The sequence below is a fragment of the Oncorhynchus nerka genome, linkage group LG17 (assembly GCF_034236695.1).
Source record: "Oncorhynchus nerka isolate Pitt River linkage group LG17, Oner_Uvic_2.0, whole genome shotgun sequence".
Taxonomy (NCBI): domain Eukaryota; kingdom Metazoa; phylum Chordata; class Actinopteri; order Salmoniformes; family Salmonidae; genus Oncorhynchus; species Oncorhynchus nerka.
The window spans coordinates 32,120,906-32,137,980 of NC_088412.1; the positions used below are offsets into that span (position 1 = coordinate 32,120,906).

At 42.4% G+C, this 17,075-nt stretch overlaps 1 protein-coding gene across 1 annotated transcript in view; it reads left to right on the forward strand.

Annotated features, from left to right (window-relative positions):
- The window catches only part of LOC115145129 (disabled homolog 1-like), a 75,369-nt gene extending 58,936 nt beyond the window's left edge, over positions 1-16,433 (forward strand). The window contains exons 11-18 of the mRNA XM_065003120.1: positions 8,835-8,897; positions 9,044-9,140; positions 9,967-10,176; positions 10,327-10,499; positions 10,668-10,878; positions 11,126-11,295; positions 12,283-12,385; positions 14,690-16,433. Coding sequence (XP_064859192.1) covers positions 8,835-8,897; positions 9,044-9,140; positions 9,967-10,176; positions 10,327-10,499; positions 10,668-10,878; positions 11,126-11,295; positions 12,283-12,363 — 1,005 coding nt within the window. The 3' untranslated portion in view covers positions 12,364-12,385; positions 14,690-16,433. The remainder of the gene's footprint in view (positions 1-8,834; positions 8,898-9,043; positions 9,141-9,966; positions 10,177-10,326; positions 10,500-10,667; positions 10,879-11,125; positions 11,296-12,282; positions 12,386-14,689) is intronic.
- Positions 16,434-17,075: the final 642 nt, after the last annotated feature.

The following is a 17,075-nucleotide window of genomic DNA, read 5'->3' on the forward strand; positions in this document are numbered from 1 at the left end:
TGGAACCAAAAATCTCAAATTTGGACTCATCAGACCAAAGGACAGACTTCCACCGGTCTAATGTCCATTGCTCGTGTTTCTTGGCTCAAGCAAGTCTCTTCTTGTTATTCGTGTCCTTTAGTAGTGGTTTCTTTGCGGCATTTCGACAATGAAGGCCTGATTCACGTAGTCTCCTCTAAACAGTTGATGTTGAGATGTGTCTTTTTCTTGAACTCTGTGAAGCATTTATTTGGGCTGCAATTTCTGAGGCTAGTAACTCTAGTGAACTTATCCTCTGCAGCAGAGGTAACTGGGTCTTCCTTTCCTGTGGCGGTGTGAGGACAGACGCTGGGAGACGAGAAGCAAGTACAGGGAGTTTATTTGATTAATAACAGAAATGAAACAAAACATGGACAGCGTCTGGACGAGGGGAACAGAACGACATTAATGCTGACACGGGGATTCAACTGAGGAATAGACAGATAAAGAGGAGGCAATCAATAAAGTGATGAATCCAGGTGAGTCCAATGAAGCGTTGATGCGCGTAACGATGGTGACAGGTGTGCGTAATGATGGGCAGGTTCTGTATACCACCCTACCTTGTCACAGCACAACTGATTGGCTCAAATGCATTAAGAAAGAAAGAAATTCCACAAATGTACTTTTAACAAGGCACAACTGTTAATTGAAATGCATTCCAGGTGAAGCTGGTTGGGAGAATGCCAAGAGTGTGCAAAGCTGTCATCAAGGCAAAGGGTGGCTACTTTGAAAAATCTCAAATATAAAATATATTTTGATTTGTTTAACACTTTTGGTTAGTACATGATTCCATATGTGTTATTTCATAGTTCGCTATTATTCTACTCCTCACAGCTCATTAATAACACACAGGATATACTCAGCTCAGTACTCCTCACAGCTCATTAATAAAACACAGGATATACTCAGCTCAGTACTCCTCACAGCCCATTAATAACACACAGGATATACTCAGCTCAGTACTCCTTACAGCTCATTAATAACATACAGGATATACTCAGCTCAGTACTCCTCACAGCTCATTAATAACACACAGGATATACTCAGCTCAGTACTCCTCACAGCCCATTAATAACATACAGGATATACTCAGCTCAGTACTCCTCACAGCTCATTAATAACATACAGGATATACTCAGCTCAGTACTCCTCACAGCTCATTAATAACACACAGGATATACTCAGCTCAGTACTCCTCACAGCCCATTAATAACATACAGGATATACTCAGCTCAGTACTCCTCACAGCTCATTAATAACATACAGGATATACTCAGCTCAGTACTCCTCACAGCTCATTAATAACACACAGGATATACTCAGCTCAGTACTCCTCACAGCCCATTAATAACATACAGGATATACTCAGCTCAGTACTCCTCACAGCCCATTAATAACACACAGGATATACTCAGCTCAGTACTCCTCACAGCCCATTAATAACATACAGGATATACTCAGCTCAGTACTCCTCACAGCTCATTAATAACACACAGGATATACTCAGCTCAGTACTCCTCACAGATCATTAATAACACACAGGGTATACTCAGCTCAGTACTCCTCACAGCTCATTAATAACACACAGGATATACTCAGCTCAGTACTCCTCACAGCCCATTAATAACATACAGGATATACTCAGCTCAGTACTCCTCACAGCCCATTAATAACACAGGGGATATACTCAGCTCAGTACTCCTCACAGGTCATTAATAACACACAGGATATACTCAGCTCAGTACTCCTCACAGCTCATTAATAACGAACAGGATATACTCAGCTCACTAGTCCTCACAGCTCATTAATAACACACAGGATATACACAGCTCAGTATTCAGACTAAAACTATCAGCCATAGATGTCAGTAAGTTCAGGGTTGAAAGAAAGACAGGGTAATGTATCTCCCTCATACTGTGAGTGTTGTCTTTCTATCAGTAACAGTATGTACATATCTCCTCCTCTCTCACTAACAGCAGAAATACAGCATTCAGCCGTACGGCTAGAAACGACACGCTCTTTGTGATCCATTATCTGATAGATAGAACACACACACTATAAGCTTTAGAATATAATAAGAGTGCCATGGTCTGTGTGACCTATCAGTTTAACTTGTGGAGCCAGAAAGCAGATATTCTAAGAAGCGTCTGTGCAGACATGATCCCCAGAGCCCTGAACAGCAGAATGCTGGAGATAGATCTATCTCTATATATACGGCTCTGATTGGCCGTATCTCTGATTTATGCTAATCTCTGACCATGTAAAGCCTCACATCTTTAACAACTAAAAATAGTCTCCTTTTTTCTCTGGGCTCCACAGGGCTAAACACCGTATTAATGCTAGAAAGAATGTGATGAGCGATGTTAGAGAGAAATGTAATGGAGAGAGACATATATAGAGAGATATGGAATGGAGAGAGACATATATAGAAAGATATGAAATGGAGAGAGACATATATATAGAGATATGAAATGTAGAGAGACATGTATAGAGATATGGAATGGAAAGAGACATGTATAGAGATATGAAATGTAGAGAGACATGTATAGAGATATGAAATGTAGAGAGACATGTATAGAGATATGGAATAGAAAGAGACATGAATAGAGATGAAATTGAAAGAGACATGTATAGAGATATGAAATGGAAAGAGACATGTATAGAGATATGGAATGGAAAGAGACATGTATAGAGATATGAAATGTAGAGAAACATATATAGAGAGATATGAAATGGAAAGAGACATATACATAGAGATATGAAATGTAGAGAGACATATATAGAGAGATATGAAATGTAGAGAAACATATATAGAGAGATATGAAATGTAGAGAGACATATATAGAGAGATATGAAATGTAGAGAAACATATATAGAGAGATATGAAATGTAGAGAGACATATATATAGAGATATGAAATGTAGAGAGACATATATAGAGAGATATGAAATGGAAAGAGACATATATATAGAGATATGAAATGTAGAGAGACATGTATAGAGATATGAAATGTAGAGAGACATGTATAGAGATATGAAATGTAGAGAGACATGTATAGAGAGATATGGAATGGAGAGAGACATGTATAGAGATATATTGAATGTAGAGAGACATATATAGAGATATGAAATGTAGAGAGACATGTATAGAGAGATATGAAATGTAGAGAGACATGTATAGAGATATGGAATGGAAAGAGACATGTATAGAGATATGGAATGGAAAGAGACATGTATAGAGATATGAAATGTAGAGAAACATATATAGAGAGATATGAAATGTAGAGAGACATATATAGAGAGATATGAAATGGAAAGAGACATATATATAGAGATATGAAATGTAGAGAGACATATATAGAGAGATATGAAATGGAAAGAGACATATATATATAGAGATATGAAATGTAGAGAGACATGTATAGAGATATGAAATGTAGAGAGACATGTATAGAGAGATATGGAATGGAAAGAGACATGTATAGAGAGATATGAAATGTAGAGAGACATATATATAGAGATATGAAATGTAGAGAGACATATATAGAGATATGAACTGTAGAGAAACATATATAGAGAGATATGAAATGTAGAGAGACATATATAGAGAGATATGAAATGTAGAGAGACATATATAGAGATATATGAAATGTAGAGAGACATGTATAGAGAGATATGAAATGTAGAGAGACATGTATAGAGATATCGAATGGAAAGAGACATGTATAGAGATATGAAATGTAGAGAGACATGTATAGAGATATGAAATGTAGAGAGACATGTATAGAGATATGGAATAGAAAGAGACATGAATAGAGATGAAATTGAAAGAGACATGTATAGAGATATGAAATGGAAAGAGACATGTATAGAGATATGGAATGGAAAGAGACATGTATAGAGATATGAAATGTAGAGAAACATATATAGAGAGATATGAAATGGAAAGAGACATATACATAGAGATATGAAATGTAGAGAGACATATATAGAGAGATATGAAATGTAGAGAAACATATATAGAGAGATATGAAATGTAGAGAGACATATATAGAGAGATATGAAATGTAGAGAAACATATATAGAGAGATATGAAATGTAGAGAGACATATATATAGAGATATGAAATGTAGAGAGACATATATAGAGAGATATGAAATGGAAAGAGACATATATATAGAGATATGAAATGTAGAGAGACATGTATAGAGATATGAAATGTAGAGAGACATGTATAGAGATATGAAATGTAGAGAGACATGTATAGAGAGATATGGAATGGAGAGAGACATGTATAGAGATATATTGAATGTAGAGAGACATATATAGAGATATGAAATGTAGAGAGACATGTATAGAGAGATATGAAATGTAGAGAGACATGTATAGAGATATGGAATGGAAAGAGACATGTATAGAGATATGGAATGGAAAGAGACATGTATAGAGATATGAAATGTAGAGAAACATATATAGAGAGATATGAAATGTAGAGAGACATATATAGAGAGATATGAAATGGAAAGAGACATATATATAGAGATATGAAATGTAGAGAGACATATATAGAGAGATATGAAATGGAAAGAGACATATATATATAGAGATATGAAATGTAGAGAGACATGTATAGAGATATGAAATGTAGAGAGACATGTATAGAGAGATATGGAATGGAAAGAGACATGTATAGAGAGATATGAAATGTAGAGAGACATATATATAGAGATATGAAATGTAGAGAGACATATATAGAGATATGAACTGTAGAGAAACATATATAGAGAGATATGAAATGTAGAGAGACATATATAGAGAGATATGAAATGTAGAGAGACATATATAGAGATATATGAAATGTAGAGAGACATGTATAGAGAGATATGAAATGTAGAGAGACATGTATAGAGATATGGAATGGAAAGAGACATGTATAGAGATATGAAATGTAGAGAGACATGTATAGAGAGATATGGAATGGAGAGAGACATGTATAGAGATATATGAAATGTAGAGAGACATGTATAGAGAGATATGAAATGTAGAGAGACATGTATAGAGAGATATGAAATGTAGAGAGACATGTATAGAGATATGGAATGGAAAGAGACATGTATAGAGATATGGAATGGAAAGAGACATGTATAGAGATATGAAATGTAGAGAAACATATATAGAGAGATATGAAATGTAGAGAGACATATATAGAGAGATATGAAATGGAAAGAGACATATATATATATAGAGAAATGAAATGTAGAGAGACATATATAGAGAGATATGAAATGGAAAGAGACATATATATAGAGATATGAAATGTAGAGAGACATGTATAGAGATATGAAATGTAGAGAGACATGTATAGAGAGATATGGAATGGAAAGAGACATGTATAGAGAGATATGAAATGTAGAGAGACATATATAGAGATATGAACTGTAGAGAAACATATATAGAGAGATATGAAATGTAGAGAGACATATATAGAGAGATATGAAATGTAGAGAGACATATGAGAATTTGAGAATTTCAATAAGCATTTTTCTACGGCTGGCCATGCTTTCCACCTGGCAACTCCTACCCCGGTCAACAGCACTGCACCCCCAACAGCAACTCGCCCAAGCCTTCCCCATTTCTCCTTCTCCCAAATCCATTCAGCTGAAGTTCTGAAAGAGCTGAAAAATCTGGACCCCTACAAATCAGCCGGGCTAGACAATCTGGACCCTTTCTTTCTAAAATTATCTGCCGAAATTGTTGCCACCCCTATTACTAGCCTGTTCAACCTCTCTTTCGTGTCATCTGAGATTCCCAAAGATTGGAAAGCAGCTGCGGTCATCCCCCTCTTCAAAGGGGGGGACACTCTTGACCCAAACTGCTACAGACCTATATCTATCCTACCATGCCTTTCTAAGGTCTTCGAAAGCCAAGTCAACAAACAGATTACCGACCATTTCGAATCTCACCATACCTTCTCTGCTATGCAATCTGGTTTCAGAGCTGGTCATGGGTGCACCTCAGCCACGCTCAAGGTCCTAAACGATATCTTAACCGCCATCGATAAGAAACATTACTGTGCAGCCGTATTCATTGATCTGGCCAAGGCTTTCGACTCTGTCAACCACCACATCCTCATCGGCAGACTCGACAGCCTTGGTTTCTCAAATGATTGCCTCGCCTGGTTCACCAACTACTTCTCTGATAGAGTTCAGTGTGTCAAATCGGAGGGTCTGCTGTCCGGACCTCTGGCAGTCTCTATGGGGGTGCCACAGGGTTCAATTCTTGGACCGACTCTCTTCTCTGTATACATCAATGAGGTCGCTCTTGCTGCTGGTGAGTCTCTGATCCACCTCTACGCAGACGACACCATTCTGTATACTTCCGGCCCTTCTTTGGACACTGTGTTAACAACCCTCCAGGCAAGCTTCAATGCCATACAACTCTCCTTCCGTGGCCTCCAATTGCTCTTAAATACAAGTAAAACTAAATGCATGCTCTTCAACCGATCGCTACCTGCACCTACCCGCCTGTCCAACATCACTACTCTGGACGGCTCTGACTTAGAATACGTGGACAACTACAAATACTTAGGTGTCTGGTTAGACTGTAAACTCTCCTTCCAGACCCATATCAAACATCTCCAATCCAAAGTTAAATCTAGAATTGGCTTCCTATTTCGCAACAACAAGCATCCTTCACTCATGCTGCCAAACATACCCTTGTAAAATTGACCATCCTACCAATCCTCGACTTTGGCGATGTCATTTACAAAATAGCCTCCAATACCCTACTCAACAAATTGGATGCAGTCTATCACAGTGCTATCCGTTTTGTCACCAAAGCCCCATATACTACCCACCATTGCGACCTGTACGCTCTCGTTGGCTGGCCCTCGCTTCATACTCGTCGCCAAACCCACTGGCTCCATGTCATCTACAAGACCCTGCTAGGTAAAGTCCCCCTTATCTCAGCTCGCTGGTCACCATAGCATCTCCCACCTGTAGCACACGCTCCAGCAGGTATATCTCTCTAGTCACCCCCAAAACCAATTCTTTCTTTGGCCGCCTCTCCTTCCAGTTCTCTGCTGCCAATGACTGGAACGAACTACAAAAATCTCTTAAATTGGAAACACTTATCTCCCTCACTAGCTTTAAGCACCAACTGTCAGAGCATCTTACAGATTACTGCACCTGTACATAGCCCACCTATAATTTAGCCCAAACAACTACCTCTTTCCCAACTGTATTTAATTTATTTATTTATTTTGCTCCTTTGCACCCCATTATTTTTATTTCTACTTTGCACATTCTTCCATTGCAAAACTACCATTCCAGTGTTTTACTTGCTATATTGTATTTACTTTGCCACCATGGCCTTTTTTGCCTTTACCTCCCTTCTCACCTAATTTGCTCACATTGTATATAGACTTGTTTTTTTTTTATTTTTATTTTTTACTGTATTATTGACTGTATGTTTGTTTTACTCCATGTGTAACTCTGTGTCGTTGTATGTGTCGAACTGCTTTGCTTTATCTTGGCCAGGTCGCAATTGTAAATGAGAACTTGTTCTCAACTTGCTTACCTGGTTAAATAAAGGTGAAATAAATAAAAATAAAAAATATATAGAGATATATGAAATGTAGAGAGACATGTATAGAGAGATATGAAATGTAGAGAGACATGTATAGAGATATGGAATGGAAAGAGACATGTATAGAGATATGGAATGGAAAGAGACATGTATAGAGATATGGAATGGAAAGAGACATGTATAGAGATATGAAATGTAGAGAGACATATATAGAGAGATATGAAATGGAAAGAGACATGTATAGAGAGATATGAAATGGAAAGAGACATATATATAGAGATATGAAATGTAGAGAGACATGTATAGAGATATGAAATGTAGAGAGACATGTATAGAGATATGAAATGTAGAGAGACTTGTATAGAGAGATATGGAATGGAGGGAGACATGTATAGAGATATATGGAATGTAGAGAGACATATATAGAGATATGAAATGTAGAGAGACATATATAGAGATATATGAAATGTAGAGAGACATGTATAGAGATATGGAATGGAAAGAGACATGTATAGAGATGGAATGGAAAGAGACATGTATAGAGATATGAAATGTAGAGAGACATATATAGAGAGATATGAAATGGAAAGATACATGTATAGAGAGATATGAAATGTAGAGAGACATATATAGAGAGATATGAAATGGAAAGATACATATATATAGAGATATGAAATGTAGAGAGACATATATAGAGAGATATGAAATGGAAAGAGACATATATATAGAGATATGAAATGTAGAGAGACATGTATAGAGATATGAAATGTAGAGAGACATGTATAGAGATATGAAATGTAGAGAGACATGTATAGAGAGATATGGAATGGAGAGAGACATGTAATAGAGATATATGGAACGTAGAGAGACATATATAGAGATATGAAATGTAGAGAGACATATATAGAGATATGAAATGTAGAGAGACATGTATAGAGAGATTGAAGTTAAGGGACAAGAGATACTGTGGATTAGGGTAACTTGGATCAGGTAGGTACTGTATGTTGCCTCCACCAATCATATCACTCCATTCATTCATGATATCATCACCCTGTGGTGCAGTTTGATGACGTCACTGTGGCCGCCAGAGGTAGGTACCAGGTCGCGTCTGGCATGTTGTGTGTTCTGTATTTTTGTGACGCGTGTTGCACGTGTGTTGGGACATGCAACACTGACTTTTCTATTGTAGCTTGACGTCTGACAGGTGTGAACTCTCTTTCTGATTGGCAGAATATCAACCAATTAGAGCTGTTTGGAGACATCTCCACACTCCCGGACATCTACTCCCCCTCGGTGAGTACACCCCCCCCCCCCTCTCGCTCACTCCCGACATCTGATCAGGGCGTAGTTAGACCACTGTTTTGCGTGTGTGTCTGTTTAGCTCCCCGGAGGGTGGAAAGTAGTTTTCACCTGTTCACCATTCTCCTCTCTTCCCTAAGACCCCTGCCTCTCCAGCCAACACCCTGGACCCCTCTCTGGGCCTGCAGCCCACAACCGAACTCTTCACCCCCTTCAACCCTGCCTCCGTACCCTCAGGTAAGAACGCTCCCCTCTCTTCTCCCCTCTTCTTCTCTCCTCTCCCTTCCTCTCCCCTCTCTTCTTCTGTCCTCTCCCTTCCTCTCCCCTCTCTCCTCCTCTCTTCTTCTGTCCTCTCCCTTCCTCTCCCCTCTCTTCTTCTGTCCTCTCCCCTCTCTTCTCTTCTCTTTCTTCTGCTCTCCTCTCCCTTCCTCTCCTCTCTCTTCTCCTCTCTCCTTCTCTCCTCTCCCTTCCTCTTCCCTCTCTTCTCCTCTCTTCTTCTCTCCTCTCCCTTCCTCTCCCTTCTCTTCTCCTCTCTTATTCTCTCCTCTCCCTTCCTCTCCCCTCTCTTCTCCTCTCTTCTTCTCTCCTCTCCCTTCCTCTCTCATCTCTTCTCCTCTCTTCTTCTCTCCTCTCCCTTACTCTCCCCTCTCTTCTCCTCTCTTCTTCTCACCTCTCCTTTCCTCTCCCCTCTCTTCTCCTCTCTTCTTCTCTCCTCTCCCTTCCTCTCTCCTCTCTTTTCCTCGTTTCTTCTCTCCTCTCCCTTCCTCTCCCCTCTCTTCCTCTCTCCTCTCAGCAGAGCTGGAACAACTATGAATCTGTACATTTTCATGAGTCTGTGTGACGGTCTGAATAGATCTGTACATGATATGACTGATGCTCATCGTGGATGTAATGATCATAGTTCAGCAGAACCATTAAGACACAACATCAACCACAGGCTAAATTCGGTCACTGCTGAGGTGGTACATGGGGTACTCTGTGTGTGTGTGTGTTTATATGTGTTTGTGCGTGTGTGTTTGTGCATGAGTACAACTCTCTCCTCTCCTCTCCTCTCTGTGTCTAGGTTATGTGACGATGGGAGCGGTACCTCCAGGTCATGTGTGGTCCCAGCAGGCGTTTGCAGCCCAGGCAGGTCCTCTGTTCGGGGTCCCGTCCCCCCTGGGTCAGTCCCTCCCTGTGGCCCAGGTCCTGCCTGGAGGCCAGCCACTCATCTGGGGCCAGGCCAACCTCTTCCCTGCTACACAGCAGCAGTGGGCCGCCATGACTGGAGCAGGTATATGCACACAGACACATACATGTACGTATGCACGCACACACGCATACACATACATACATGCACGCACACACACAGGGATGCATGCGCACGCGCACACACACGCACACACACACACACACACAGTAAAGTGTATTTTCCTGTGTCTAGGGTTCCCTGCTACAGCCTACCTCCCAACCCAGCCAGGGTCTCTGCCTGCCATGTTCCTCCCAGTCAATCAACCCTGCGACGGCCTATCATCTGCCGGCGCTGCCTCGAACCCCGCCCCCTCGTCAGCCTCCAGTCCACAGCATGCAGAGAGGCAGCGGCAGAAGATGAGCAAGGTAGGATCATTTTATTCCAGTGATTTTATTTCGACCAAACAAATCAATGGAGAGTCAAGTCACATTTAGAGTAATGGCCTGGCCACGACACACAAGCTCTATACAACAGATTTTTATTGGCCAACGTCTTACATAGTGTGTCTTTAACATCTTCTACTCTCTCTGTAGGAGATGTTTAAGGACTTCCAGCTAGCGAAGCCCCCTGCCATGCCTGCTAAGATGGGGGACCAGCACCAAAGTCTAGCAGGGACCTCAGAGGCCTTCAGTTCCTATTTCAGCCGCGTGGGGACCGTCACCGATACAGACGACTGTGACGACTTTGACATCTCTCAGCTCAACCTCACTCCTGTCACCTCTACCACGCCCTCCACTAACTCACGTATGTACCTACACCTGGCTGGTTCTGTTTGGAACTTCCCTCCAGCCCTCAGACCATTCCACCTCCATGTTTGCCTCCCAGTCTTTCTGTATCTCAGTTGATCAGTTGTCATTTGTTTTTATTGTATGTGTTGTTGCAATTCATCTTTTAGCTATCATCATCATCATCATCATCATCATCATCATCATCATCATCATCATCAATAAAACTAAAGAGAGACAGTCATTGTCCCCCTCTCCTCCCCCAGCTCCGACCCCGGCCCCCAGACAGAGTTCTCCATCTAAATCGTCGCTGTCACACGTTAGTGACCACATTGACCACATCAGTGACCCTCCCACAGACGCCACCGACCCCCCCACAGATGACTCGTTCGGCGAGGTGGAGGGCTCCCCGAGTCGCAGTGGAGAGGAGGATGCGGTGAGTGACTGTGTGTGTGTGTGTGTGTGTGTGTGTGTGTGCCCGGAGTGTGTGTGTGTATTTAGATCTGTTGATGAATAGGCTTTGCATCAGCACAGTGGGCCAGGTAATTATTCTCTCTGATTGGCTACTCTCATAGCTGGCCTGTGTGTGTGTGTGTGTGTATGTGTGTGTGTGTGTGTGTGTGTGTGTGTGTGTGTGTGTGTGTGTGTGTGTGTGTGTGTGTGTGTGTGTGTGTGTGTGTGTGTGTGTGTGTGTGTGTGTGTGTGTGTGTGTGTGTGTGTGTGTGCGCGCGCGTGTGTGTGTGTGTGGCCAGTAAAGCATTAAATTAGCTGCTTGAAGTGTCAGATAGATCATTAAGATGTTATTAATGTTAGCAGGTAGCTCCATACATCATCTGATCTGTAGCACCATGTTATTATTCAACTGATGAACTACAGGAGAGAGAAAAACCCTAGGGTCTTTTCTAGGGCAATTAATATTTATTATTCACCAAATCTATATGAGAGAGAGAGAGAGAGAGAGAGAGAGAGAGAGAGAGAGAGAGAGAGAGAGAGAGAGAGAGAGAGAGAGAGGGAGAGAGAGAGAGAAAGAAAGAGAGAGAAAGAGAGAGAGAGAGAGAGAGAGAGAGAGAGGGAGAGAGAGAGAGAAAGAAAGAGAGAGAGAGAGAGAGAGAGAGAGAGGGGGAGAGAGAGGGGAGAGAGAGAGAGAGGGAGATAGTGAGAAGCAGCCTCCCACTCTGTGGTGAGGGAGTTCGTGTAAAGAGCAGAAATGTTTGACGAATCAATAGAGGGGACTTTTAGAACAGCTCAGTGTGTGTGTGTGTGGGTGTGTCCATTCTCTCTGTACACTGATACTCTGTCCCTTTGCTGCCTGTATTCTCCTATTTTATTATCCTGATTTCACCTACAACTTTTTCTCTTTTTCTTTCTTCCCTTACTTCCCTGCTCTTCTTTCTCCTCTCCTCCCCTCCATCCCTTTCTCCAGGCGTGTGGGTCTGGGTCTCCATGTCCTAGTGAGACAGCAGGTTCTAGTCCAGCCCAGACCAGTCCACCTGCCAACAGCTAGATAGATGCTGGCTGGGTGCTGGGTAGGTATCTATCCTCCTTCTTCTCCCCCTCCTTCTCCTGCCTCCTTCCTCTCCTCCTCCTTCTCCTGCCTCCTGCCTCTCCTCCTCCTTCTCCTGCCTCCTTCCTCTCCTCCTCCTTCTCCTGCCTCCTTCCTCTCCTCCTTCTCCTGCCTCCTTCCTCTCCTCCTCCTTCTCCTGCCTCCTTCCTCTCCTCCTCCTTCTCCTGCCTCCTTGCTCTGCTTGCTGTCAGCCTGCCTGTTCCAAGCACACCTTTTCTGATCCTCTATTCATCCGCTCTACTCTCTGTCTCTCTCTCCTGTCTTCCCTTTGTATCTCTCCCTTCTCTCTCATCCTGCCTGCTGCTTGCTCTGATGATGGCATGATGTGTCTGACTGCCTGTGGTTGTGTTGTGTGGTTCTGCACCTGTGTGTGTGTGTGTGTGTGTGTTGTTGTGTATCTGTGTTTGCTCTCCCTATAGCCACCAGAGGTGTGTGAGTATTACTGCAGTGTGTGTCTTTAAAACAATCTGATGACTTCCTTAATGTGCATGGCCATGCTGTCATGATGTTGTGTTCTGTTTGTCATGCATAGCTACATCTTTGCCATGAAAGAAATATTGCGATACTGGTATCGTCACAGCCCTAGTATAATGAAGCAATAAGGCCCGAGGAGGTGTGGTATATGGCCAATATACCATGGCTAAGGGCCGTTCTTACACACGACGCATCGCGGTGCCTTATTGCTATTATCAAACCGGTTATCAAAGGAATTAAAGCAGTACAAATCAATCAATTGGCTGTCAGCCAATCAGCATTCAAGGCTTGAACCACCCAGTTTATAATATATGGTATATAATGGGATGTAAAAATGTATATATCCTAGACTGCCTTTCAGGTTAACAGAATGTTTTGCATTGAGAGACTTTCCACCACTGGCAGTGGCTTTACATGATCTCTGACACAATGAATCTGCTTATATAGAACATTGTGTGTAAGGATAAGGGTGTCAGTCAGGCCCACACACAGGGAACTATGTAATGACAGTGTTTTCATCACTAATACTGGGCTGCCGCCACTAATGACAGGCTGCTATTCATTTGCATGAATTAAAACCCATGAAGAATCCTAAACCCAATCACTACTCTGCAGACAGCCATCAGACCTGCTGGGATATGTTCTCCCCTTCAAGTCTCCTACACACCACGCATGCACGCACGTACACACTTTCACATGCACTCCCGTACACACACACACACACACACACACTGCTGTAGAAGGGAGACAGACTTGAGTCATAATAACGAGTCTCCCAGTCACACACACACACACACACACACACACACACACACACACACACACACAGACACACACACACACACAGACAGACACACACACACACACACACACACACACACAGACACACACACACAGACACACACACACACACACACACAGACACACACACACAGACACACACACACACATACACACACACAGACACACACAGACACACACACACACACACACTATAGGGCTGGGAATTGCCAGGGACCTCATGATATATACTTAGGTGCCGATACGATATGTATTGTGATTCTCTCGATTATCACAATTCTATATGTATTGCGATTCAATACTGTGATTCGAATGCGATTCCAAACGTATTGTTCGCCACATGTCTGCTGCAGAGGGACAAGGGAGAGCCATGAGAAAACCCGTTTTTATCAATCATGGCAATAAAAGTGCTGAAAACAAATTGACTCCCTTTTTAAAAAGAAGATGGAGAACAAGCTATGAAGGAAAAATACTGGAGTTTTGGTGCAGGTACAACCGACTAGAGCAAAAGTTATATTGCGATATTGCTAAAACAATACGATACGATATATCATCAATGAGAACACCCCTATATGTAACTGTATAGATTTCCTCCATCACTAACGCTCTATCTATGCATACAACAATACACTCGACCCAGCAGCGTGGCTGGTCTCTCTGTTTGTAGCAGGGTGCTACTGCCCTCTGGTGTTGACAACAGGAACTGAATGTGTTGAAACTGGGATTTGAGACTAAGGAGTATGTAGACAGAAGGGGACCTGGGTTCAGGCCCGACTCGGGTCCAAGTACTTGTACTTTGAGTGTTTGCTTGAGTCTACCTGGAGTGCCACATGGGTAGGGTTTGTGGTTTTGGGACTTTTTTACTGGTTTGATGAGCCAGACAAGCTCAAACAGGCACAAATAAAGTATTTGAAACCCAGGTCTAGTTCAGACCAAGTGGGTCATGCTAATGCTAACATGCTAACAGTGTCTCCTCTCTCTCTGTCTGCAGGGGAAGGATCTCTGTCTGCAGGGGAAGGATCCTCTCTACGCCCAGGTCAACAAAGGGAAGAAATAAAGAGACACAGTGAACACTGGACACTGGACTGACCAACCAACGCTGACAAACCAACCCGATGTGTGTGTGTGTGTGTGTGTGTTACTCCTCTCAAGCAGCAGCCTGGCCACCCCTCTAACAAAGGATAGAACGCTCCATCTACTCCCTCTACTCTCTTTTCATTCATTCATCTCTCCGTCTCTCTCTCTCTCTCTCTCCCTCCATCAAACGTTGCTAGAGACTATGCTGCCAAAAGGGGACTGGGCCAAGTGTTGTCTCCCTTCCTAACTCAGACAGTGTTATCAGACATGGACCAAATGAGTGTCTGTAGCGAGTGGATCCTGTGGGACGAGGCCGGAATGGTATGCCTGGATCCTTATTTTTGATTAGCCAGTTTATTGGGATCTTGGCATCTGATTGGCTGTTTGGGTGTTTCACCTTCATGTGAGCGTCTGCTGGATGACTATGCAGAAACAGACTCTCTAGGAGCTACTCACACACACACACACACACACACCGACACAGTGTTTTGCCAAATGTCTCTTCTCAGACAGATTCAGAGGGAAGGCTTCAGAGGGAATGGACTCAGCGGGGCATGGATGTTGCCAGCCTAACGGCGGCACCGCCTGGCACGGACGAACATTGCCAAATTACCAGGCACCTCCGCCTTCGGATGGATGTTGCCAAACTAACTGATTCTGTGATTGAACTGCTCATTCTCTATAATAGCTTTTGTACAATATCGATTAAAACAGACAAGGGGAAATTGAGTTTTTATTTTATAAATCCATCAAGACGCTCTACTGTCAGCTCTACTGGAGTTGCAGATTCACATGGCTTTAAGAGACCTGATTGTTGGTTTGCCAAACTCATTTTGTAAATAATAATAATAACAACAACAACAATGATCATTCTGTCCGCAGGACTTCTGTGCCATAAAATAGGCTTCAGTTAGGCTACCAGAAGGTATCAAGCAATACCAACATCTCCTCTGTCTGTCTGTCTGTCCGTCCGTCCGTCTGTCTGTCCAGGTTTCTGTTGCTCTCTCAACCCCTGACGTTGTTTGGTCTATGACCCTATAAGTGTCTTTCCCTAAATCAGACCTCGTCTACACTGCAGTCCTTTGTTGATCAATATCCATGTGCCCTGTAACCTCGTACAGTCATACCATCCTCCTGTCTGTGCGCCATATCATCTCTCCGTCTGAGTGACGGGAGCATTTACCCATCATCACAACCACCCCGGACACTCCCTACAGCTGTATGTCTGTCATCAGCCCCCTAGCCCTGCTCGGCTGTCTGCCTCCATGTCTGTCTGTCTGCCGGTCTATCCGTCCGTCTGTCTCTGCTAGTATTACATCAACTGTGATGCCAATGACTCCCTATTTTATGGCCAGAATCTCTGTGTAATTAGACTTCTCTGGACTGACAACTGATTAATAACGACGTTTGGACAATAGAAGAAGAAGATGAGGAAGTGGACTAAAAAGGGAGAAAAAAATGCTGTTTGATTACGTAACATTTCTAGACATATTTTAACCTTACCTCAGATAGCGGTTTCTTAATGTAAATTGACACATTATTTTTTATCTTTATGAATACAACAGCATTCTACAGTGGATTTTTAGAGGACTTTTATTTTCTGTTGATTGACATCTCCACCATGTATTACAGTTCCTATTAAACACATCCCAATGACAGCTGGTTCCGGGTGATCACTACGCATGTCACGTGTGCGCGCCTAATCTCTTTGTCTTCTCTCACCTGCCTGATAGACACGGGATGGCTTTAATGAAGGTTCAGTAGACTACTTGTATGAATAATATCCTACAGTACACCTGTACTCTATGTTTCTCTAACTAGCCATATTGAGTACACACAACGTATGATTATGTCCACGTTTTTACACAATCCATTTACATCTGTGTTGCTTGTATCTTGTATGGCTTGTGTCTTCTGAATGCAGTTGAAATACACCTGTTCTTGGAATGCTGACAGACTCCTCGAGCTGTCTTATTTCAACATGGGCATAGGCCTACATATATCACTGCCATAGGCACACACAGCAATAGGATATAAGCTATCACGTCCGTGTCATTTACCTGTTTTGCCCGAACATTTGTGATATGACTCAACTGTAATGGCCTATTTCATTGTGGTTGGAAAAACAATCGCGCTTCTATGGCACCAGATACGAGGAATGACACACTGCATGCCGGACAACATTCCTGTTGGATGAGAGCTGTCAGAAAGTGCATCATACACGTTTGCGTTGAACTGCCTTTAGCTCTCGACACCGCTGGACCGGTTTAACTGGACGGACCGTTTCTGCGATGTGCGCG